The sequence below is a fragment of the Hemibagrus wyckioides genome, linkage group LG17 (assembly GCF_019097595.1).
Source record: "Hemibagrus wyckioides isolate EC202008001 linkage group LG17, SWU_Hwy_1.0, whole genome shotgun sequence".
NCBI lineage: Eukaryota > Metazoa > Chordata > Actinopteri > Siluriformes > Bagridae > Hemibagrus > Hemibagrus wyckioides.
Genome location: NC_080726.1, coordinates 15,504,560 through 15,530,462, shown reverse-complemented (window position 1 = coordinate 15,530,462; position 25,903 = coordinate 15,504,560). Strand labels below are relative to the sequence as shown.

The 25,903-nt window shown below is 38.8% G+C and overlaps 2 protein-coding genes across 4 annotated transcripts; one reads left to right on the top strand and one right to left on the bottom strand.

Moving 5' to 3' along the window:
• Positions 1 to 367: 367 nt before the first annotated feature.
• Positions 368 to 20,203, bottom strand: lrrc75a (leucine rich repeat containing 75A). Of its 3 annotated transcripts, none has more exons than XM_058413346.1 (4): positions 18,987 to 20,203; positions 14,239 to 14,367; positions 11,421 to 11,533; positions 368 to 2,309 (listed from the first exon to the last, which is right to left on the bottom strand). In XM_058413346.1, exons 1-4 carry the CDS (start codon positions 19,239 to 19,241, stop codon positions 1,475 to 1,477), a joined length of 1,332 nt encoding a protein of 443 aa, XP_058269329.1. In that variant the 5' UTR covers positions 19,242 to 20,203; the 3' UTR covers positions 368 to 1,474. The 3 variants fall into 3 exon arrangements, with proteins under 3 accessions (XP_058269329.1, XP_058269331.1, XP_058269330.1); XM_058413348.1 differs by lacking the exon at positions 18,987 to 20,203 and adding an exon at positions 16,530 to 17,766; XM_058413347.1 differs by lacking the exon at positions 18,987 to 20,203 and adding an exon at positions 16,422 to 16,540.
• A 2,766-nt stretch (positions 20,204 to 22,969) lies between these two features.
• On the top strand, positions 22,970 to 25,100 carry tmem199 (transmembrane protein 199). The gene is made up of 7 exons (XM_058413905.1): positions 22,970 to 23,200; positions 23,303 to 23,500; positions 23,743 to 23,816; positions 23,901 to 23,990; positions 24,089 to 24,131; positions 24,600 to 24,712; positions 24,885 to 25,100. Exons 2-7 carry the CDS (start codon positions 23,329 to 23,331, stop codon positions 24,978 to 24,980), a joined length of 588 nt encoding a protein of 195 aa, XP_058269888.1. The 5' UTR covers positions 22,970 to 23,200; positions 23,303 to 23,328; the 3' UTR covers positions 24,981 to 25,100.
• The last annotated feature ends 803 nt before the right edge of the window (positions 25,101 to 25,903 follow it).

The window sequence follows — 25,903 nt, the reverse complement described above, 5'->3', positions numbered from 1 at the left end:
AGATGAGAGTTGAGAGAGATGGACAGACTCGTTCCGGTGCCATTATTCAGCGTGCAGCTTTGAGAGCAATGAAGGAATTCAGAATTGAATTACAAAATAAATCTTGAATACTATTTAAGATAACATGTTAAAGAAAGATTGTTCTGGGTGATTGTTTATCTGGGAAGATGTTAATAAGCCTGTCAGACCACAGGCCCTTAGGTTACTGTGATAGATCTTAATATTAAACTCATATATTTCTAATATTTCTCCTGGCTTGAGGCTTCCTGATGAATTAAATACCGAAGACATATTATCTGTGAATGAATTTCAAGCTGCCTCACTATGATAATCAGAATAGGTTAAATCAACCAGTCTACAACATGAATAGGGTCCTTACAAAATAAGATATTTATTACAGAAACTCTGTAAAAGAGCAGAATAACAGACTAATACCTGAAAATGGCTCATTCACTGATTTTGTATGTATTACGTTGAGGGATAATACGAGCCGTGAAATAAACTATATTCAAGATACTGAATATGTTGAAGATTGGACCTACTGGTGCATGACTATGCGCTGGTGATGAAATATTCAGTCAATAAATGGAAGCTATAAATGTGTCATAACTGGTAAATTGAACTTTCAAACAAATCCTCTATAATACAATGTCTGGGTAATTATATTAAAAATATACCAAATAAATTGCAATTATATAGCAGATTAGAATGCCTGTATAAAAGGAAGAGCAAAGCTTTGATACATTTCAATATGTTGTAATAATCAGGACATTTCTGCTCATTTTAATGTTATTCTGTCCTTCAGTCTTTGGTGTCAGTCCATTATAAAGCACAATAAATTTTCTAAAGTTGAACTGAGGGAATCGTTGAAGTATTTGGTTTCCTCTTGCTTTTTCTTCAGGAGTACAGGCTGTTCTGACACATGGGGCATGCATTTCAAAGGCTGCTTAAAATGTTTTCTTGCTTGGGATGTAGAAACAGATGCATAGACGGAGAAGGATATGTCCAAGCTAGACTATAATGTCAGGCTGGTGAGTTTGTCTCCATATCTCAATCACCGTGTGCACTGGGAAAACATGCGCACACACTCAGAGACCATCACACATCTGCACACACTCCTTTTTAACAGGGTCAGACAGGCACATAGGTAAATTCTGTAGATAGGACCATATAACCAAGGGGTATTACCTGAAAGAGAAGCATATAAACTTACGTATCTTACCTTACTCTATATAATATGATTGGTATACCTCACAAGTGGTATAGGATTTCATTTTATGCATAATATACACAAAATATAATTTATTTACCACATAGTCCCTTACTTTTAAATGAGTCATCCCTCCAACCTTTTAACACCTTGATATTCATCACTATGACCTGTTAACAGTCCGGACCTGTAATGCAGGGTTTCTCCTGACTCTCTGAACAAGACAGGTTTATAGGCTACAATTTCTAAATTGAGCAAGGCTGCTCAGGTCAGGTTGCCTGAAGAACAGGGCACCTGATCCATACCAGTGCCCTTTCTCGCATCCCCGAACGCTGCTGAAGAGTCCTGCGACTGACTAGAACATGACAGCTGTGAACTCCGGCTGTGTGTGTCCTCTTCACCTTCAGCCTTAGTTGCTTTTTTCGCACTGTTTTGTATTTCATATGGCCTTCTTGCAGCCCTCAGCTCCTCCATGGTCCACACACTGTCCTCATCATCTGGACCTCTGACCTCCCTATCAAAGTCAAGCAGCTCCTCCATCATCTCTTCGATCTCCATCTCTCCGTCTATATCACAGTCCACCTCAGACCTGAGCTCGCCCAAGCTCAGTGTCTTGTTTGTATCGTCGGTGTTATCCGTGTCATCCTCATCTGGACGGGCTTCTGGCTCACTTGCCTGGCTCTCCCCAAACTCCAGGATGGTAGGCAGGTTGCCCTGCTTGGGGCAACGCTTCCGAAGGCTCACTAGGAACGACTGTGGCAGCGAGAAGATGTCTACGTTGTTTCCAAGGTCTATCCATGTGATGCTCGGGAAGCGATCAGGTTCCTTCAGTGTGTCTGTCAGCTCCTTGAGCACGGCTCGTGTCAGCCTGTTGCCGTTGAGTGCCAGTGTTTCAAGCCGAGGCAATGAGGCCAGTGTGGGTAGGAGTAGAAGAAAGGCTTCGTCTGTGAGCTCTGTGAATCCCAGCTCAAGGCTGGAAACACGAGACGCATACCGCTGCAGGTGTGAGCACAGCCGCTCCATATCCTTCACTCCCAGAGGAATACCGGAGAGGTCTAACGTTCCGTTGGCCGGCGGATTAGAAAGAACGGCTTTTAGGCTGAGAAAAGGACAGAGAAAGAGTCAAACAGCAGAGAACAAATTTAAACAAAGAAATTACTTGTATGTCATTTTACCATTCATGATATAGTAAAGATATAGTAGATATAGGAAATATAATGTTACTTCTTATGTTATATCATGTTCAGATCTGGAGCTCTCTGGCATACCATAATCATCCTGTCAGCTAAGTACCAAACCTTCCATTAGCTGATTTAACTGTGATGCCCCAAGGACAAGAGTACTGTGCTGACATTAGATTTGAACACTTTCTAGCTGGTAAAATCAGGTCAGCCTCTAGAATTATTGGCACTCTTACTGCAAATGACCAAAAATGACTGTAACCTTTTCAAGGTTGTCGACCTGGACAAGCTTCCTTCTTAGTACACAAAATACATGTAAGTCTCACAAATTGAAGGACAGTGAATCAAAAAAAAAAAAGCAAAAGAAAAGGAATGGCGTAGATGTATTTTTTTTTTCTTGAAGTTGTTTTAAAATCATCTAATAATCCATGCCACCTCTATAATAATAAGCTGTTTGGAAAAGTTGTTTGAAAGAAGTGCTTTGTTAAAACATCACATAAAAAGCACTGGCTAAACCTCACCAAGCATCAGTGGAACTGAAATTGGAAAGATTTCAAGATTTTTAGGGCCTTGGACACCATAAGCATGTTTGATGAAAAAGGGGACTGAATATAAGGAACCATAAACACTTTGGTGGTTATTGTGATGGGGTTATTGTGAAGAGCTGATGCCATCACGAATTCTACTAAGCACTAAGATATTTTGGTTGCCTCTGGTGGAAGATTACTACTTGACTGTGGATAGAAAGCGTTATCCTGAGATGAAGTGGGCTCTTGTCCAGGGAGATGCTTGTCCATCTGCTTGGTGCCTATTGTTTCAGGGATAGGATCCAGAAATATGACCCTAACCAGAATAAAGCAGTTATAAAAATGCAGTGTTCAAATTAATCTATACAGCATCCCCATATTTTAATGACTCACTGCATTATTACTTTTTTATTTCATATATTACTTTTATTAATGGTTTTAATAATTCGGGGCTTATGCATACTAGAAAATAATCGATGTTTCTCCAAGGAAAAGTATCATGTGGGAGTAAATAAAATAGATAAACCAAATTAGGCAAACAACAGAGTTCCATGGATAACTGGTTTGAGCGTATTGTGCTATTTTAATGTCCATATCACTAAAGAGCCTTACCAACAGCAACAGATGTTTATCTGCAGACAAAGTGTTAAAACAGAGCCAGCAAATGACGCATGACATTCACTGCACACGTTCAGAGCTAAAAATAAGCAAAACTGAGAGCACTGACATTCCAGTAAACGAGCTCAGACATAGACAGAAAGAGGAGTGAGAAAACTCTTGCACCATTAATTGCCATAAAAAGGAAATCCAGAGTTAGGTTTAATCCTCCTATTGGCAGCAGTGAACACAATAAACAGACGGTATAGTCATGCAGGGCGGAGAAGAGCTGATTTCAATTATGACCCAAGCTCTAAAAAATGCTGCTGGTTTCTGAATCTGCGCTGTTGTAGAAAAGAGGTTTAGGTTTCCGAGTGAACTAAAATATTGAATGGATTTGTAAAGTTAATGTGCCTGAATAAATACTTCTGCTTTATCTCTAAAGAACTAAAGTTGTATCTCAACTTTGGAACCACTAACAATCAGGGATTATTAGCAGACCCTATTTTCACAGTGTGAACTCAAATGTTTAAAAGATGAACAGGAAAAACTGCCACCGTTTAGCCTGGATTAATCACAGCCAGCTCTGTATTTAATTATCAGCAAAGAAAACTCAACAGCGAGGGAATATTTCACATGTACAATATACTGCTCAACATAAGAGGCTGAAGAAGAGCGATAATCAGTCTCATGGTTCAACAAGGATGACATAATTAAAGGATTTTGTCATCCTTATTGTCAAGGATTTTCCAGCCTTACAAATCTTTTAGCTTTGTCTGACAGAGAAACTGGAAACGAACTCCTGTCTCACTGACGTCAAGCTTTGTTCCTTTTCTAAAAACACTCCATGTTCCTATGTGTCTAGCGTAAAGGCTTATAAGTGCCGACAGTGTCAATGTCAGTGAATGAAACCTGACGTCTACAAGATTTCATTTGAGCTGCTAGTGTACACTTTATCACATCACAACCCATCAGTCTTGCAGAACAGAATATACAGTGAAATATTGGAAAATACAATGGAACATGTATTCAAATATATGTCTATTTGCACTAAGCACACTTTGCCTCATGTAATTTAAATGCATTATTAAATACACTGCAATATATCTACAGCAGAATATATCAAACTTTCTCTATATGGTGCACACTTCTATTTAGAAACTTGTTAGTTTATAAAATTATAACTATAGTAATGATGGAGAAAATGATTTAGCTTACAACCCCAAATTCCTTTTTTTAGAGATTAGAGAATGATTTTATTTTACTATTGACAGCCAATTCTATCTTTCTGTATTTTTCATTTTAAAAGGTTTTGTTAAATAAGTTAAAGACAAGCTTTATATCCTACATGCAGAGCTTACTATTGTTAGTGCTTAAACAGACAATTCATCCATCCATCCATCCATCCATCTATCTAGCCATGTACCCATCCATTCATCCATCCATTCATTTTCTGTACCACTTATCCTTTCCAGTGTCTAAGGGAACCTGGATCCTATCCCAGAGCACAAGGCGGGGGACATCCTGGACACCCTGTATGCCAGGCACATTCACACACTCACACACTACTGAAAATCTAGAGATCAGCCTACAATGCATGTCTCTCGACCGGGGGAGAAAAATGGAGTACCCAGAGGAAGCACGAGGAGAACATATATACACTCCGCACACACAGAGCAGACCCGCAATCATGCTAAGCATTAAGCCACCATACAACCCCCTCAACTCTTTAATGCTTTATAGCACTTATAGAATAAAAGGCTAATTATACGCTAATTATAGAATAGCAATTGTACTGGATACTGAGATCTGATATTCTGAAATTCTGGATATTGAGAGCTAAAGTGAATTTCAGAACCAGTAACACTACACTGAAACTGATACCATACCTGATACTGCACCTCATCAACTGTCTTAAAATGTTGATATATGAAAAAATAGCCGATTTATTCTTTACCATACACTGATCAAGCATAACATTATGACCACTGAGAGGTGCCGTGAATAACACTGATTATCTCCTCATCATGGCACCTATTAGTGGGTAGGATATATTAGGCATCAAGTGAACATTTTGTCCTCAACCTAAGTTGCTAACTTCCAAGACTTAAAGGACCTACTGCTAACATTTTAGTGCCAGATATCACAGCACACCTTCAGGGATCTAGTGGAGTCCATGCCTCGATGGGTCAAAACTGTTTCGGCAGCAAAAGGGGGCACACAATATTAGGCAGGCGGTCATAACTTAATGCCTGATTGGTGGATACACTCTGTACATTTATCCACATAAACATGGCATATGTGACACATGAAATGTCACTATAGCACCCACATCCTTCTATAAATTAAAAGCAGCTATATAGTGAAAAATATATTTCTAACATTTTGTCAACAAATTATACATATACAATCACATATCAGATATTTTCTTCGTACATGAAAACAAATAAACAAAATGCCGCTGTCATAAATCCAGGCTTCATAAATCACATCAAGTATGACTCAACGATTCTTAGAATAAAATGCAAGACAAAACATGGTGGGTGTGTGTATCAGCGACCCGATAGGTCTGCAAGAACATCCCCACCAGACAGAAAGACAAAGAGGACTTGCTTAATCAGCTGCTTATTCTGCTATAATCTATACAGCACTGGGCTGCACTTGCAGTGTATTTTATTTCTCTTAAGCATGATAATCCCCCAGGCAGCAGGCTTGGAGACCTGCACAGTAAACGCTTCCTCTTTCCTGTCTGAGGAAAATGCACAGGTGGTGATAGCACCGTTTCCCACTATGTGCACAGCATGAAAGCCTAGGTTGAGACAACACTCCTCTTCTACAATCTGCTAAACAATAAAGGTGTGAGGATGGGTCTGGAGTGAGCAGCCCTGATTGTCTGTGTGGTAAAAATGAGATGTTTGTAATGGCAGCAGATAGGTAGGTGGCTACAGGTGACAGTGAGATCGTATTTTATAGATCTAGCTTGCAGAACAATTTAGTGACTCTTATTCGAATATAGATCTTTCATTATGGTTAGGATCATGCAGATACACGGGGAACTCTATGTGCAGGCCTAGTCCATCACTTGGTATCACAAGTACATTCACACCAGCATGTGTGTGGAAGATGGAAAGAAACTAGAGCACCCGGAGGATTCCCATGCAGACATGGTTACAACATATGAAGTAAAACAAGCTCAGGTTAAAGCACTGGACACTAAAACTACCTGTTGCCCATATGATGCTTCGCAAGGCCTTCCATCACACCAGCTTCACTCTGTAATAATCTTAATTACAGGGCTGTGTAGACATGGAGAAAATGAAAGAACAAAACTGAATTATTTAAACAGCACAATCCTGAAGTGTTCGATTGCTGTTATATTACTGCAATTCACCAGCAATTCCATTTTTATTCACTAAAAACACCACATCCTACCTTTTATAGTACATTAGTGTAACTTGTTGGAAAATCAGTGATACAAGTTCCTTATCACTGATGTCATAGCAGCTATGAACAGTCATTTCCTAACAAGGACCCTTTTTTCTCTCTCTTATAGTTGATAAGACAAAAAACATGCAGCTTGTCATATTACCAAGCCTTGGCTTATGTAAATTTTTCACCATACAAGTATCTGTTACTATAGAAACAATAGCAAAGTAGAATAATATAAGCTTTTGATTTGCTTTATTGACACCAGCGCTGCTGTTTGAGAAAATCTGACCAATCAAAGTCAAGAATTTAATAGCACTGTGGAATAACTGCAAGCGATTACAATGCAAATTAGGTTGGTAATTCGGTTAAGGCTGCTTAGCACCTAGCATGAAATAATAACAAAAAAAAGGTCTATTGGTGCTCTCGGATATGTAGATTGGTCACTGCTAATGCACTAAAGCAATGATTCTGCTAAATACACTACCAGCAAAAGGGCATAAACATCAAGCATGTCTGATTATGTTTTGGTTTGAAATGGACGGACAGTGCTGCTGGAATCGGCGTGGGAGAGAAAGAGCGAGAAAGCAACACACAGAAGGCCAGGAATGAATACTAATGCAGCAAGTTCATTTGCATATCATACTCTGACCTCAGTGCCACTCCTACATAGAGCACACTGAGTAAAACAATGATCAGAGGAGGAGAAGAAAACAGAGATGCATATCATTAAAAAATGGAAATAGACCCAGGCAGATCATGGCATTTAAAAATGCATGAAGCCAAGCATAAGGGAAAGATGGGTATGAATAGGAATATAGTATAAGAAGTAGAAGAAGGAGCATTGTATTTGACTAAAGAATGAAAATATGTATTAAGGTGGGGAGAATTAGGGGATTGTTGATGAGAGGAGAAGAAAGAAGTCATGCCTGAGAAATGACGTGATCCTTTCTGAACAGGAAAGAGCCAGATGCAACCCTTTAAACATCTATAGACCTAGATAAAAGCACTAATGCACACACACAACGACGTAAGCGTACAAGCCATATAGGCGTAGATAAGATATACACAGAAGAAGGCTATGACAAATGAGCTAAAAATGACTATCCTCAAGCTGGAGTAAACTGAAAAAATCTCACCCAGAAGTACTCCAGTGTCTTGTGTGTGTGTGTGTGTGTAAATGTCAGACACTAAAATATTTCATCTGTTGACAGCACAATGCTGGTTATTAGGAGTTGTTATAAAGTACAGACAGCAGTGCAGACAGACCAGACATCTGCCATGTCTCACACAATTCAGTCCATCCAAAACACTCTGCACTGCCTGCACACATCAGCTGCTGCAATTTTCTTTCTATTGTGCCAGTCATTACTCTGTTACAACCCAACGGACAAATTGCTATAGACCGGCAAATTATTCCTTTTACATTAATTTTATTATAACGACAAATTAAACACTAAAGAGTGATAAAACTTCTAGAGTTTTCTTTCTGCCCAGTTCACTCAACAGACAGTATTTTCATACTACACTGAAACTGCTTATATAATTACAGAAACAAGAGGACATAGACATTAACCATGATCAATGATCATTATTAATTTTTTCTGCAGACAGATAAGATCTTATGAATCATTACTCGACTGCACTGTAGCCTTTACAACTCTCATAATTATGCTTAATGTCTGTCATTATCCCTCATGAGCCATTCGGAAGTGAAAATGGGGTTTATCTCTGCATCATGTCCTTAACCCTGGTAGGAGGCAAGAGTCATGTTTCCATGAAGTTGTCAGGAGAGGAGCCCTGGCTTGGAGTGGATCATTAGCTCATGCTAATGTCCCCTTCTTATAAAACGCTGGCAGGAGGGACAGTGAGTGAATGAGTCATAGCTGTTGAAGCAAATTTAGTAGCTAATCAGAACTTTTAATATAATCAAGGATCTGGAGTTACAGAAGAGTTAAAGATGTTTTGCCAGATATGTAAGACACCCTGCCAAATGCATTGATGACACTAACCTCATTTATTTATTCCTCAGAAACCCAAACCGCAAGACTATTGACATCCCTGGAGATCTCTCAAATTGCGCCATCCAAGAATGTTCTGTTCTCTTCTAATACCATCTTTATTCAGTCATGTAAGACTCTTTTTTTGTTTCTGATTACATTTTGCACATAAGTTCCAATCCTGACATTGCCAGTCCATGATTGCAAAATATGATGTGGTTTCTGGGTAGGAGACATGATGTTTTACTCCCTGTAGACAATCAAAATGATACAACCAAACTGTGAGCTAATGTATGCAGAAGAGGGCAGGTAGCGCTTCCCTCCACAGCAGAAAATTGAAACGATGTGGTGTCTGGCTTCACATGTCAGTACCTGACAATTTAGTCTCATTTATAAAAATGACTGCTGCACAGAGGCAAGGTTAGAAATCCTGAGAAAAACTTACACTGAACCCCAGTCCTGCAATCTCTGCCTTTAATCACATGGGTGTCTGTCTAGCTCTTAGACCTCATCACACAGTCAGCCCTGTGACTGTGGGCAAAGAAAGAGATAGCTAATGACCAGGAATGAGACACATCCCAGCCAGTGCCCACAAAAACCCACATAATAAAGATTAAATACAAACACATTTGAAAAAAGAAGAAAATAGCATGTTCCTAATCAGTTAAGCATAAACACATGCCCTGGGATTCCAGCAGAATGATGATGACAGCAGACATTAATGAGACTAAGATTGGCCAGGTAGCTGTAACTCTTTAAGGCTTTTATCTCTTCATTCGTCAGTCCAGAGAGAGATGGAGCAGCAGGTCAGCACTCAAATGAAATCGGCACAGAGGTCAGAGCTCTAGTGACTCTCCAGAGAATCCAACAAACACAGGCTATAAACAACAAGCAGAATTTTCCACATGCACACATTCTGACTGATGGGGGCGAGCAGGAGTCTGGTCTTGGTCAGAGCTGACCTGTGTGAAGGTACAATAGCACAAAGAATGCTGTACACTGCTTTATTCCATCCATCCATCCATCTTCTTTTCTGCTTATCCTACACAGGGTGCATAGAGATTATCCCTCAAGGCACAAGGTGGGGAACACCCTGGATGAGGTGCCAACCCATCATAGGGCACACACACATTCATACACTACAGACAATTTAGTGATTCCAAAAAGCCTACAGTGTGCACAGGTCTTTGGACTGGTAGAGGAAACCAAAGTATCTGGAGGAAACAAAAAGCAACGGGAGAACAAGCAAACTGCACACAGAGCAGATGTAGGAACTGAACCCTAAACTGGAGGTGAGACAAACATGCAAACCTTTAGTACTAGTCCATCAAAAACTAAATCTGAATATTTTTGGCAACTAAAATACTTTAAACTTTTGCTAACTACATTTCAAAGGAAGGATAAAAGTTCCTGCTATTAAATTATTCTCCCTTAAATACAACATAACACATGCAACTGAATATCCATGGCTACAAATCTGAATGTATTATTAGCCACATTTGTGTAGGTATGAATGAGTTATTAGCTGTCATTAGTTAATGTTTTCTCACACTCATTGGTTTCTCAGTTAAAGGCACACTAATGACTGTCATTCTGAAAGTAGTGAGAGATTTGAGGCATATAATTCACTTGTGATTCTGTCTTGTACTTTTATTTTCATACTAGTAAGTCAATTTATTATAAATACTTGTACCATACTTCTTCTTTAACAAAATCTTTTTGCACTACAACTTGAGTAAGGATTTAATTGTGTGTATTTTTACTACCTCTGCTAATATTAAACTTGTATTTTGTAGTTAAGGCAGCGTGAAGACAGACTGACACCACCGTCAGGGTGAGACGAGCTGTGGCTCACGCCCATGTCGGCTCTGGTAACAGAATGTCGCACGCTGCCTCCTGAGCTCCTCTGGGATCTCTCAGTTCAGTGTGGTTCAAGGCATGAAGGCCAGCTTGAGATTTCATATATTGCTGTGGTTTTTAATTTGTTTACTCATACAGTGCTGACAAATCAGGGCTTAAAGAAACAGCTGGCACCATGAGGACTGTTACGAGGAAGTAGAGAGTGTTTTATTTTCATAATTTATCTAATGAATAAGGACTTGCATTTGGCTCGTATGCGTGGATTTGGTCGGCTCTTTCAATCATCTGCACTCGAATTAAAATGGAAATTCAATAAGAACAGAGCAGCAGGCCTTGGCCATCAACAACTGCTGATAGAGGAGGTTATGTTGACTGATAACCTAATGGAAAGAAATAGAGCAAATCATATAGAGTCAGAGAGAGAGAGAGAGACAGAGACAGACAGACAGTCAGACAGATAGACAGAAACAGAGAGAGAGAGACATAGAGAAAGAGAGAGAGAGAGAGAGAGAGAAACAGAGAATGAGAAACAGAGAGAGGGACAATGGCACAGGAACAGAGGACAAACAGGTCAACCCTCACCTCCTGGTTCCTCAGCCCATGTGCCCTGTGTGCTTACCATGCCTGAGGTTTCCTCTTCAGCAGGCCCTGGCGTCTCCACTGTGAGTGTGGACTCAGATGGTAGGTCAGCTGACGGCACACCTTCTCCATTGCTCCCAGAGAATCACCTTCCTGAACAGGCAAAGAATGTAGGAAGCAGAGAAAGAGGTGTCAGTCACGCAATAGACAGGACAGCCTCTTGTGAACTACTTAGTCAGGGGGGATCTAAAATCACATTTTTCTTGCAAAGAATATGTAAAAATTAGAGAAATTAAAAATTATAGATATTTTTTGCAACCATTTATCCCAAGCAATAGTGAATTCAGATATGTGTGTGTGTGTGTGTGTGTGTGCTCATGTTAAGATGCATGAAAATATATATAATATATGTATTTTCTTTACTCTGGTGCTGCATACTGATGTGTTTAATGAATTTTTTTGTCTAGGTCCTTTGTCTTCATTTCTTACTCACCAGTACAAGACTCAAAGAAAAAACAACTTCTAAGCACTACATTTCAACTAATTAACCTTTAAGAGTTGCCATAGAGGGCAAGCAGGAAAACAAACAAACAAACAAACAAGCAAACAAAAAACCTATGAGGTGCTATATGAAACATTTAAAAAAAAATATTAATAAATGTTAATAGATAAATACATCAATTAGTTATTTATTGTTTTTTTAGTAGTATTTGAGAGTCAGCATTGTGCCTTTGGGTGGAAACTGCTGGGAAAATACTCACACATTGAACGACAGCATTCTTAGGAGGAAAAAAAAAAAGTAGTTGACTTAATTAACTGCAATCATATACTTAATTAATATAAGTGTAATTGTATATCACCAGATGCAAGGTCACTTCCTGGGTAAGTTGCATAACAATAATAGCACTACACATTAAAAGGATAGAATTTCTGAATGCTTCACTCGACGTGGTTGTATGTTGTTTTTTGTTTGTCTCTTTTATAAACCAGTGACAAAACCAGCATGCTGAAATGCAGTGTGCAATAAAAAAAAAATCAATTTATTAATAATATTTACAGTAAACAGATCTCATGCCACATAATGCAGTCTGTTATGAATGAGCTTTGGTTGCTAAGCAACATAAAAGGCAAAGATTAGGGTATACTATAGATAGAACAATGGTGAGTTAGTGTAATGGTGTTATAGCCCTAAAAGCTGGTGCATTAATATAGAATTCAATTACTATGTTCCGGTCACTGGGGTGTATATATTGAGGATTTTACAACAGCTTCGAACTTTAATTCGATTTCAAAGCAGAAATGATCCTTTCAATAATACAGAACTAACATTTGGCTTGATGCCTATCGCTTTCTGACTGTGCTATACTTTAAATCCTGTACTATACTGTACATCCTGAAGGCTTGTACCTTCAGCAGTCTTATAGTAGATCAGTCTTATTGCAATAATATTATTTTTGTTCCAGTTTGTGCTGAGAACTGCTGTGTTTTATTAGAAATCAGCTGTTAGAGAGGCTTTGGCCCAGAGCTGAGCTGGTTGTTTGTTCCATGCTGTTGGGTTTAATTTGTACCATTAAGTGCAGCAGCATTAGCAGAAGGCTCCCAGTGTAAACTCGCTCATCTTCACAATATGACTCATCCATGTGCAGGAGACTAGTGCTGTCAATCACACAGCCCGGCTCATCATCCCCCCTCTATCTGTTAATATGTTAGGTGAACCGAAATTACTTTCCTCTTTATGCTGTTCACAACATTCACTAATGCATCTGGAATCTGGGACGATTGGAAAATATTCAATATGTACTTCACAAAAATAGCATCTCATGGAGCTTTCTCTGATAGGCATGCCATTAACTCTCACATACTACAAACAAAAAAGGGATATTTGTCGTATGTGCTCATGAACACAGATAAGATCTTTGATATTTGTGGTTTGAAAAAAAAAAAAACAGCATATGCCTTCTGTAGTCCTGATATTCAATATCAAGGCTTTTTGTCATAAATACCATTCATTTCCTGTTGCACCCCAGCTAACAATTGCACACACACACACACACACTATAAAAACCAACACCTTCATTCATCAGAATACAGACAGGACAAAGAAAGACTAAACTGACTGTGTAGATGAGCTAGATATGATTATACTTCAGCTAAGAAGAAAGCTTAACGATGCTGTTTTGTTTCCGTTTTTAGAAGAGTAAAATCAACAACACTTTACAAATCATTTTATAATGATTCATACCAGATTAGAGATGGCATCTACTTCATTGTTTATTACTGTAGAGCCCAAGCAGAGCCAGCAACCTGTTCAGTTATTACAAACACATCCAGATCCCTCATTTACATGCCTTGAGCTGAAGATAATGGCCAGTAGTTGTCAATACTGCATTTATCACAGGGAGAACAAACAGGCTGCTCTGTACACACAGGGAAGAGGTGAGAATTAAACACAACCGAGGAGATGTGGGGCAAATATGCTATCCACTAAGCCACTTTGCCCCGAAACACCCCCAAAGGCCCTCCTCCCCTGTGCACCCAAATAGCCATATACTTCTGAAATAATAATTTGAAGTTACTTAATGCGTGCATAATCTGAACATTTAACACCACTGCCTGATAACCAAGCCTCCAATTCAGAGGTATTTTTTGTCGTGCTGGATGTAGTTTGTTATTACAAATCTTTTAAAATAAATATTTATCAGTAATATTTCAATAATTACTGCTTGATTTCTAAACACAGACATTGATTTTTTTCTTTTGGCTTGTGGCATCAGGTTTTAGTCCAGTGTGTCCTGAATGTACTTTTTCAGCCAAGAATTTTTATTTCATTACATCACTAAAGGAACTAATCACTCTACCGTCTTTGGGCAATGAACGTATCTGGCCAAACTGATAATGAGGTCGTGTGTAATAGGATCCACCAGGTTCCGAAAACTGGCGTAGCGATAAAGGACATCATCCAGCGAGGTTGACTCCATTCCCAGGTCCTACAAAAAGAGAGAAAACCGAGCTTTTAATGATTTTCGCAGCAGAGGACAAAGCCAAGATTAACAGCAACCATTTACTTTATTTATACTTTTTTTTTTATATTTTGAATGTAATACCTCTTTTTATTTTAGATTTATTACAATCTACATTTTGCTTTATAGAAAACTGGTATATAAAATTATACAGTATCTATTAACCTATGAATATGAATATCTAGTCTATGTCTAGAAAATGAAATAATTTGATTCTTGAAATAGTTTTCTTCTATTGGCAGATTAATTTTAATTTATATAAGATATATATAATAAATATAAATAATATATTTTCTCTCTCTCTCTCTCTTTCTCTGTCTATCTCTCTCATCTACATAATATATATAATATATATAATATGTATGTATATTTATTATAATATAATAAATATAATTTATTGCAATCATAAATTTCTAGCAGAAATAGATTAAAATAAGATTCATCATAATCCCATAATGAGAATTATTATATGAATTAGACTTTGCGCAATATATTGTTACTTGACCTCTTTCTTGACTGAATGACTGTTCAAACCCATCACTTGAGTAGATAAAATGATGTGAATGATGCAGTGTAAATGTCCATTCATCTGTGAAAACGAGACTCGGCTACATTAGTCCTGAAAGCCTAATTAACATTGGCTGAAATTTTTGTTCAGTACATCCAACATTTTTGTTCAAGTGCCTTAAACACTGACCCTATCTGAGTCACTCCGCTAAAGCTTATAATCATTTCTCTCTCAGTGGATAATCGCAGCATATTTCATGGGTATTACAACACGAAAGCTCCCTGTCACTATATAGAAAGAAAACAAAAAACAAATTCATAATACAGTTCTGCATTTAAACAAACCTAAATGTGATTTTAATCTACTTTACCCCAGGGTCTTGTTATCTACACAATAACGAGAGAGGTAGAAGAACCAACTCAACACATCACTCAGTGTTTTGGGCAAAGCAGAATTCCAAAGACTTGCATTTTTTAAATCCAGTGACATGAAATGTAAATACACAAAACATACATAGTGACATAGAAAACATATTCTAATGCAATTTACATTTCTCTTCATTAAAGATTCTTCTCCCCATGAATCCTCCTCACTCATTCAATAATACAGAACAGCGATGCTCTGTTATAATTGTATTAATGAACACAACACTCCTCTATGGGGCTACATTATTAATTATCTTCCTTTCAAACAAAAGTCCATCCATTTTCACAGTTCTTTATGTAAAGGGTTCACCTAGCAACCAAAGCCACCTTCTTTCCCTTTCTCATTAACTGCCCTTTCAATTTACATGCACGGAAAAACCATCCTGTTTCATCTCATCGCACTGAACTGCACTGACACGTAGATCGAAATCCCCCACAGAAAATCACGGGTTCGTGCTGTTAATAAATACAGAGGATTTAAAAAGTGGTCTTGATCCCTGTTTTTCACAGAAGACCCGATAATCACGGCTCACCCTTTTCTATAGGATTATTAAGATCCTTTATAATCCATTGTTCTTAAAGGAATATTCCAGCATTTTCATTTTTAGCTGTATTCACTCCATCATATGTGTAACATATAAGAAATTACCAGAATGAATAATTAAAATAAGAGATATTAAAATAAGAGAAACCTGTTAGTTGGAAACACTTATAATGGAAGTCAAAGGGCAGTCAGTATTTAACAAATGTGTGAATATTTATAATGTATACTGTACAACATAACACAACATGACACAAATTCAACACAAATAAACCATTTAAATCCGACAAGAAAGGTTTTGTGTTGAGACAGCCATGAGTATTTTTTCATAGCTGATAGTTTTGTCCTTTCAAATATTTGAGCACATCAGTTGTTCACTCTTCAGTAATTACTTTATCATGTCAGGGATCGATCCATGACTTATCTCAGGAATATTCGACATGATGCAGGAATATATCTTGAATTGGACTCTATTCCATTGCGGTGAACCATGCACACAAACTCATATACATGTTCACACTTAGGGGCAATTGTAACTATAGCATACCTTGAGTTGGTGGAAGGAAACCATGCAGAAACCTACATGAACATGGGGAAAACATATAAAACTACACAGACAGTAAACAGAGAGACCCTGGAGCTCCCTCGATGCTACCTGCAGAGCCAGCTATATCCACAAAGTCTTCTATAATGTTGTTTTGTCTTTCGGCTGCTCCCTGTTCGGAGTCGCCACAGCCGATCATCCGATTTTTTTTATGCTGGCATCGGTTTTGCACCGGATGTCCTTCCTGACACAATCCTCCCATTTTATGCTTGGGACCAGCATTGAGAGTTAACCCCTCGGTGGCTGGGTTGGTTCCCTGCCCAGGAGAGTAAAGTATACTGCTGCTGGACCTCATCATATGTATAAAAAAACCCTTCAATTTATGAAACAATGCTATTTGAGTGTGTTTACCTTGTCATTTATTGTCAACAACTGCCCTTCAACTTATTAACTAAATTATTGTCTGTATACATTTATATAATAGACATGACTAAGAGAGATATTTGTAAAACTATTTGATTTTATTTATTCAGAAAGCACAGACATAGTGAATCTCAGCAGAATGCTAAATAGTATTGTCTCTCTCAGCCTCACACTTCTGCTGAGCTCGTTTCATTGTCTGCCTTCTCACTGATGGCTATGAGCAGCAGTAGGGCTTTCTTTCCTTCCTTGACCTCCCTACAGGCCATCCTCTTACTCCTACACTCTTTTCCTAATCCCTCCATCAGAGATTGCAGGATCTAGAGAGTAAAAGTGTCTACACAGCACGGTAATAAATTGCACAGCCATTCTAATTGCATCAGCAGTACAGGACAGTCCAGCCGCTGGGCACGCATCTTAGCAGCTGTGATGGGGGTGAAGTATACCAGAAGCCACTAGTGCATAGTGCAGGCATCGAGACACATCTGGTCTGTAGGTGGACTTGATGCAGAAGCCCCATAATGCCTGGGGATTTTACAGAGGAGTCTTAATGCTTGCTACCACTGTAATTGACCTGTTCCTGATAGAGGGCTTGGGCTTGCTAAACTCTCTACTCCCCCGTTGTCTTATACGGATATCTACTCAATCTGACCTTGCTGATTAAAAACATGCAAAGGAAAAACTATAGATCAGATTTCAGTGTATTATATCAATTCCCTCTGCAGAATGCTTAGTGGTTAAGGGCAATATGAAAAATGATACTAATTTAAATATAAATAAACGGCAAATATATGGCACTGTGTTGTGGTGTGTCACAATAGAAGGAACTGTTTAACTGCTATCAGTTTACTGCTGCCATGGTTTGTTGTGAGAGGCATGTGCAGAGGGTTTTGTTACACTTGCAAATGTATTTTATTCATTAGTCTGTTTTTGCAGCTGGGTTAACAGCCTCTCGCTGTAATCAAACTGCACTAGTTTTCATTTGCAAGTGGTCTCAGCTGGCCAAACAAACAGGTCTAAGCACAACACTGATTGACTGAAATAGTCTACAGGCTACAGTATATTGCATAAAGTGCCCAAAGTATACTGTGGATAATTGTGAAAATTTCTTCAAAATATCTTCAGCTTTACGTATAATGATAAAGTGATCAGCGTAGATGTACTACAGCTAAGTGCAATCATTCGCATGCTTTTGAACCTAAAAGATGAAAACAAATAATGTAAAGAAACAAGGGATTTTATTGCTTAATTCTTTTTGAGTAGCTGCATTATCCTGGGGTGGACCCTGAGCCAATCCCAGGAACACATGGGCTAAAAGCAGGAGAACTCACCCTGAACAAGCTGCTAGTACATCCCAAGGCACTAAGCAAACACACTTTCACACTTAGGGGCAATTTTGTACAGCCAATCTGCCTATATGCATAAATTGGAAGAATAATAATAGGAAGAAACCTGGAAACCCAGAGGAAACCCATGGGAATACCACACAGACAATAACCATGAGCCCTTGACCTGTGAGACAGCAACACCCTTATTAAAAAAAAAGCAATACATAGTATAATAAGATATATTGAAGTGGTATGGACAAAAATTATTATAAAGATATATGTTCCAATATTTGCATCTCCTGGGTGTGATATAAATATTCTCTACTAACTTATATATCCACTGTTTGCCTGTAAGCGTCTCCTGTCTCAGAATAGCATTTGATTTCTGTCAGCTCTAGTGTTCACCTCTGCTGACTTTGCTGTTTCCACATGCAGTCATCCTTATGAACCCTTAACTGCCTGACAGGCATGATTACCAAGCCACTGACAGCACTGTGTTTACTGCTCTAGATGCAATAAGTTTTGTGTGCAGTATTTATCTATGCAACATTCGTTTAATTATTATTATTTTTTATTTAATATTTGATTTAATTACAGTGCAGTCGTTATATAGTATATAGTCTATATATATCGACTATGCACTTCTTTTCAAGGCAAACGTGTGATCTACATGTGTTGTCTATGCTCTTGTATTTGCTGTGTTTTTGTAATGTATATCTAACAGCCTTGTATACTCTAGTGTACTGAAAGCACGACAGTGATTATGGAAAGTAATGACTTTGATTCTGCCGTTCAGGCCACTGTTTCTCGACTCCCGTACCTGTCGCAGGGTTCTGAGCATCTCTGTGGCCTCGTCGTGTTTTCCTTGCTTGGCCATGTGCATCATGTCCTGAATCATGCCCACACGGCGCTGGTATGGAGGCGGAGGTCCGGTGCGCGCGAGTCTCTCCCCAGCGCGCAGCACGAGCGAGGCGCGCACGTCATTACTGCGCTCGCGCGTCGGTGTCCTCCTGCAGCGCGCGCTTTGAGGGCTGGCGCCCGCCTCATCCGGGCTCTTCGCCTGCTTTGCTCCCATGACCGAGCCCGGACACGGACACTCAGATTCACTCAGTCGCGTCCCGCACTAGCGACAAGTTCGCAAAGCATTTGAGAAATGAACGTGAATGCGCGCAACTAGGAGGGAGGCTGGTCGAACAACACGAGTTTACAGTCGCGTCACTGGTTTGTTTACATCACACCTGTCCCGGGGAGAGTGCTGACGGTTATACGCGTGAATCTATCAAAACAAAGAGAACTAAAGCTGTGCACGAGATCGTCTGAGTTCAAAACGGACAAATGCACAAGGTCTGAACAATGCTTTTCCCATTATCACAAACTTCAGCAATTCATTCCCTCCCGCTCACTTGTCTTGCCTAAACAAATAAACAAAAGCGCGTGCCTGAAACGTTATATCCAGGTGCAGCAAGATCCTCCAAACCCTCCCTTAGCTCCAGTACCTTAGGAACTACCTTGAATGAATAAACCCATCATCCAGTTAAGGCCATTGCGACAAACACGACATATCCGCTAAATATAGGTTAGAGGACTAGAAGGTTGTTTCCTGTCGTGTCCCTCAGGTAGGGAACAGATCGGATGAGGATGCCTGGAGCATGGCCGCAGACTGGGAGAAGAAAATAACAGTCCGATAATGCTCAAACTCCCATTATGCAGTTATCTCTGCACAGCAATCCCATGTGCTGAACAGATCTTTCGTGTATCTGTTTCTTCAGGTCCGCCTACACCCCGGAGCAAAGTAACGCGAGGTCAGAATGGAAGAGAAGTGCTCACGTCGGTAGTGTCCGTTTTCCTCCTCGCCAAAGTCATCCCAGCTCTTTCCATCACGTGCACTTAGCCTATATTTCCGGGACGTTTTTAGCTCTGGTTATGTTTGAATCAATGCTTTCTGTTCTATCAGGTGAGTCCTGTCCGATGCTTCAGTGTTTACGGGTAGGGTTTGTGTCTTTCTCTGAGACTAATGCAGGCTGTACCAGTGGATCATGGTGCAGAGAGCCTCCCACCCCATTCCCCCTCCATCTGGGAGGGGTCGGGCAGTGTGCACATCATGCATCCTCCAGCAACTCGCCAAACATTGAAGTCAGTCATAATACTGACCGAAATGTTAAACCGGATTGCTTTATAAAGAGTGACTGTTTACCTTAATGACCCAAGATAAAACAGACAGATGCAGATTGGAAGTATGTGACCTTGTTCTATTAAAGGCAAAACACACACACACACACACAACAGTGTATTAGATCCAGGTAATAATGTAATATTATAATGCATAATAAAGTCGGCATTTGTATCAGATCAGACAGTGTAACTGCGGCAAAGAAGCTCATCCACAGCATCTGTTTCTAATCTAGACAGTGCAAATCCGATGTCTTTGCACAGACCCGTACTGATTGCCAACACACACTGCATGCATTTCACTCTACTGACACCTGGCGCTGAAGGAAGTGCGTTTATCAAGCACATCTATAACGCTGACTAAAATCTCTGTAGGTTGCATATAACTCTTATTAAGAGACTTCTTAGTTTCCTAAGTGTGCTCTGGTTTGAAGCCCTTTCTTCAGGAAACACTGCTATCTGCAAAGAGTCAGTGTAGTTGCAGATTTGCATTCAACACCTGATTCAAGTCTAGGCCAGAGGAAGGAATTACACCATGGATGGAAAGCAGGGCATCATTCAGTTTAATTCAATTCAGTTTTATTTGTATAACACTTTAAACAGTGGGTATTGTCACATAGCAGCTTTAGAGCACTATATAAATTCAGGACATCCTTTTTAAATTTAGAAATTCCCTAATGAGCAAGTCAGAGTCTATGGTGGTGAGGAAAAACTCCCTGAGACAATATGAGGAAGAGATCTTGAGAAGGTTTCTCAGAAGAAAAGGGAAACGCATCCTCATCTGGGTGACACTGGATAGCTCAATTATAAATTATTTTCTTTTTGTAAATATATAAAGCAAAATTTTTCTTTCTGTAAATATACTACTACATAGTCAGGTATAAATATAGTATAGAATACTACATAGTCAAGCTTTGGGGCTTGAACCGCTGACCTTTCAAGCAGTGACCTTCACCCAGAGCCACTGAGTCACCACTGCCCAAAATACATAAACTAATACAGCTTATGCACTTATAAAAATTCTGAAAATAAACACAGTTGATTGCTGTCTCATTATTACTGTGCTGCTTCAGAGGCTCCAACACGCATCAGTACTTCTCTTCTGTCTTGTAAAAGGAGGATATAAAGGTAATAATCAATAAGCAAATATATGGATTTATTGTAGATTGTTATGTAAGCTTGAAATTCCAACAAGCCATCTGGAAAATTGGATGCAGACCAGGCTGAATCCCCTCATGTCCCTTGCTGACAGACATAGCTGACCATGAATAGCTGATCACAATCCCTGTGCCCGAGAGTTAAGCTGTGTCCTGCAGTCCATAGCCAGATTCTACAGTTACACACCACCATGAGGAATTTGACTGGCAACTTTTTTTTAAACATTTTACCAACGTGCTTCCACTTCATAATTTCTATTTGATCAGTAAAGTGTACTTCAGAGTTCTTAAACATTCATCCATTCTTCAGCATATAATAGTGGACGTCTCTAACCAGTGACAGCCAGAGAGGATAATATACACAAATAGCTCTACAATAAAACTAATAGTGTGAAGGAATGCATTAAAATCAAATTTAATTGATGGCATAATAAAAATGGTGACAAATTACTACACATACATACTTGCATGGATTTTCTAATTTGCTTATACCTGCTGAAAGTCTATAATGTCCTATCAGGTTCACTGTGTGTTTCCTCTGAATAAAATGTACCAAAATTGTAAACAGAAAAGTTGTAACCTCTATATATGTAAAAGGATGATATGGTAAATTATTTATCTGCAACTATATTATAATATAGTATAATGAATTGAGGATGTTAGTGTCATTGACTAAAAAGAGCAGCCTAAAAGGATATTCACTCATACCACGTGGCTCTTGTTGTTGTTCTTTTTTCGTCTGCTCCCGGATCATCTGAGGGATTTGGCACAGGTTTGAAGCCGGATAGCCATCCTCATGCAATCCTCCCATTTTTATCTTGGGTCCAGCACTGAGAGTTTACTGGCATGTGCAGCCCCCAACAGCTGGGTTGGTTCTCTGTCCTGAAATAGAAATGAACAATACCACCATCATACCAAATGGTGTTAAATTTTGTGTAGTTAACCGATAATCTTAACTGGATGAGAAAGTGTTCTATGTGATGCTTACGCTACCATTTAACAATGATTGTGTCATGGTGCTTTTAGGAAACTCAACCATGGCTGCTTGCTGCTTAAATTATCTGGGCTACAGAGAAATCAGCACAAGCCTTGCTTCTTCATTCTGCTTTCTTATTAATACACTGAACAAATCCATTCAGACTTAAGGCAATGAACAGCAATCTGATATGACTGCAAAAATAAAATAAAAAAACCTTTATATTGGATGTGTTTTATTTTTCAATTACAAATAAGGTCTTAGTCTTGCCAAAGCTTTAATACCTGTCAAAACTGTATATGATTTAATTATTGGGTGAGACTCATTAAGGGCATTCAATTTTAATAGCATTGTGATCCTGTACTACTGAACAGCATATTTTATCAGAAAGCAAATGAAATATATCAGTTTTCAGGACGCTGGTGTTTCAGAAAGCAGAGAGGACACGAACTGTTTGTATTCGTCATGTTCACGAGGAGTGACCCAGAGCGAACGTCATCATTAGGCGACAAGTCAGCTGATCGAGGGGGGGGGCTTCCCTAAACGACTGCTATAGTATATGCATATATCAGTAAATTTAATGTACATATAATATGCAAGATATAATTTATACTTATTTTAAGGGCACGATGCAATTCTAATTCAACGCACTTCTTTTTCGGTTGGAGTATACGGAGTACATCTCCTTCAGCTAACTGCTAACAGCTAACAGTATTAGTATTCACTGTAGTGGTAAGCATTCTGATTATAAGAGGTAGTAGCAGCAGCAGTATATTTTTGTGGCTCATTCAGTCCACGATGCGTCAGATTTAATGTTGATTTATTCACTCACAGATTCTCCACATATTACCCTGAACGCCATGGCGAGTTCATTTACACTTGGTGAAAAATGTCATGAGAAGATAACAGAGTTCCTGGAGAAAAAAGGTTGTACATCTCCTGATCTCCTGAAAGAATTAGAGGCGCTTAAAAAGCAGACCATCATGTCATTCAAGACTGCCAGGAAACTGCAGAAGCTTCTCCAGCAAAATGGTAGGAAAAGCTAAGTCATCTTACTGTTTTTTTCTTGTACCACTGATCACTGATGCATTTGCCTCTGAAGCTCTAGTGTATGTGATCAGCTTTATTATACAAACCTTTTTAAGCCCGCATAAGCCACGTTTTGTATCCTTCTTCAGACCGTTTAAACCAAGGACATCTAAAATAGTTCGATTGAATCACTTCTTTATACATATAAACATATATCTAGATTTATACAGCTGATTTCTCTGCAGGATATCCAGTTTACCTCCACGAGCTGCTCGAACACAGCATGCTTCATCTTCCGAAGGTGGAACCGCCTCCAAGAGTGAGTAAATAATTGATGTCTGAATGAATTGATGGCTGAATTGTGTTACTTTGAAATCTAATCGAAACGGTCCACTGTGAGCAGAATCCTCAGCTAGTGGCTCGTCTGGAGAAAATCAAAGCAAAACTTGCAAATGAAGAATATAGGAGAATCACACGGAATGTAAATCCTCAGGTAGGTGCTGGTTTTCTGTGTTCGTTTTTCTGTCATCATTGACATAATTTCATTATGAGCTTTTGTAAGTCTATAATCATATCTTTTGGCATTGACAGGAAATGAATAATGTTGGAACCCTAGCAGACTTCGGAAGACAAGGTCAGCAGAATCCTTTTTTTGGGGGATTTACTAACAGGGTTTGAAATGAGTCAACAATGGTCAGGAAATTTCTCACCAGATTTGGTGCATGTGCTAATAACACCACTAACAGTGTACATGTTTAGTTGTATGTCTCTATAAAAGTGGTTTAGAATGATAAACCTTAGGATTCCTGCATTACGCATGTATCCATAAAACGGCAATAAACACAAAGACACCAACCTTGAACTGGAATCTCAAACATGTTGTCCTTCTAACACAAAACTGTTATTTGGCACACAATATTTTTTACTAAAATAAACATATAATCTAAAGTTTTTTGTTTCAGGAGTTATTATTTAAAAAATGTCTTTACAGCTGTGACACATTTTCACAAAGCTTAATGGCAGACCATTTTGAGTTGTTTGAAATCATTTTAATATTAATAAAATTCCAAACTCATGTGATGATTTGTGTTTTGTTTTACAGTGCGATCTGTCAAAGCGGTTGTTGTTACTGTGTTCAACTTCTTGGTAACGGTGGTTGCAGCCTTTGCTTGTGCTTACATTGGCAGTCAGTACATCTTCACAGAAACAGCAGCGGTAAGAGGCATGCTGTCAGGAGTGCCTGCTCAGAATGACAGAATAACCACACATTGTCAATATTAATCAAATCACTAGTTTAGAAAGAAATGACATCTCTACATGGTTGTCGCTGCTTGATTTCAAAATGATCTAATAAACTGATAAAATTCTGTTTTTCTGTCTTTTTCAGAGGGTAATATCTGCAGTGATTGCAGCATCTGTAGTTGGTCTAGCTGAGCTTTATGTCCTGGTTCGCACGATGGAGGGCGACTTGGGAGAGCCGTAACACCAGCCAACACTGGAAATAAATCCAGGATGTTGTTAAAAAGCATAATAGACTGTGTTTAATTCTACTTTTCCATCTGGAAAAGAATGGAGATCTTCAAAATAAAAAAGAATGGAGGAAGCTCGGTAATAATCGTATGACTTCAGAAAGCAAGTGTGCAGCCGTTTCAGTTATAATATTAATGTAATGATGTAATGGTTGTGATTGTGTGTGGGGAATTTAGTTGGATACATTTTTATGATGGTGATGATGGGTCAACATCAGGGGTGTCCAGTCTTATCAGTGTAGGTGTTTTTTCCCCAAGCAACAGCCACACCTGATTCCACCTTAAATTTCATTAGACTCAGGTGTGGCTCCTGTTTGATTGGAATAAAAACCCTGCACCTACACCGGCTCTTTCAGGATAAGACTGGACACTGATCTATTACCCAGGAAATCTTCTTAATCTGAGTCTCAGGATTATGATCAGAAGTTCAGTTTATCTCCACTAGATGGTACATCACACATCATACAGTTGTACAAAAAAATGCCAGTGGACTGCTATATTATTCTGTAAAGCTGAATAAAGGCTACTCTTTGTAACAAGTACTCACACATTATTTTGTTTAGGAGACAGAAGATCATTGATTTGGTCTTGATCATCTTTACGCAGCTTTTATCCCAGAAAAAAAATCTGTTACCTTATCCACGGTGGGTTACTGAGCACTGTTTTCATTTATAATGAAAGTTATATGATGTCTAAGTACACACAAAACACTCAAAAAGCCTTTTTGTACGTTTCATTTCATTAAATGTTTCAGGGTGACAGATCTTCTCCTATTTTCATCTGTTTATTTCTGTGTCTCCTACATAAGAAGTTCAATTACTGGCTATATTTTCAGTGTAGTTTTGCATACAGTAAGTGTCACATAAAAACAAATTCA

What these genes read in the sequence shown, in the direction of transcription:
- lrrc75a (XM_058413346.1), bottom strand. Translation starts at nt 19,241, where the DNA reads ATGGGAGCAAAGCAGGCGAAGAGCCCGGATGAGGCGGGCGCCAGCCCT. An exon ending in ACGTTCATTGCCCAAAGACG is followed by an intron (nt 11,534 to 14,238) that starts GTAGAGTGATTA and finishes TTGCCTGTTCAG; the next exon opens with GAAGGTGATTCTCTGGGAGC. An exon ending in AAGAGGAAACCTCAGGCATG is followed by an intron (nt 2,310 to 11,420) that starts GTAAGCACACAG and finishes TCCTTTTCTCAG; the next exon opens with CCTAAAAGCCGTTCTTTCTA.
- tmem199 (XM_058413905.1), top strand. Translation starts at nt 23,329, where the DNA reads ATGGCGAGTTCATTTACACTTGGTGAAAAATGTCATGAGAAGATAACA. An exon ending in CACGGAATGTAAATCCTCAG is followed by an intron (nt 23,991 to 24,088) that starts GTAGGTGCTGGT and finishes TGGCATTGACAG; the next exon opens with GAAATGAATAATGTTGGAAC. An exon ending in AGCAGACTTCGGAAGACAAG is followed by an intron (nt 24,132 to 24,599) that starts GTCAGCAGAATC and finishes TTTGTTTTACAG; the next exon opens with TGCGATCTGTCAAAGCGGTT.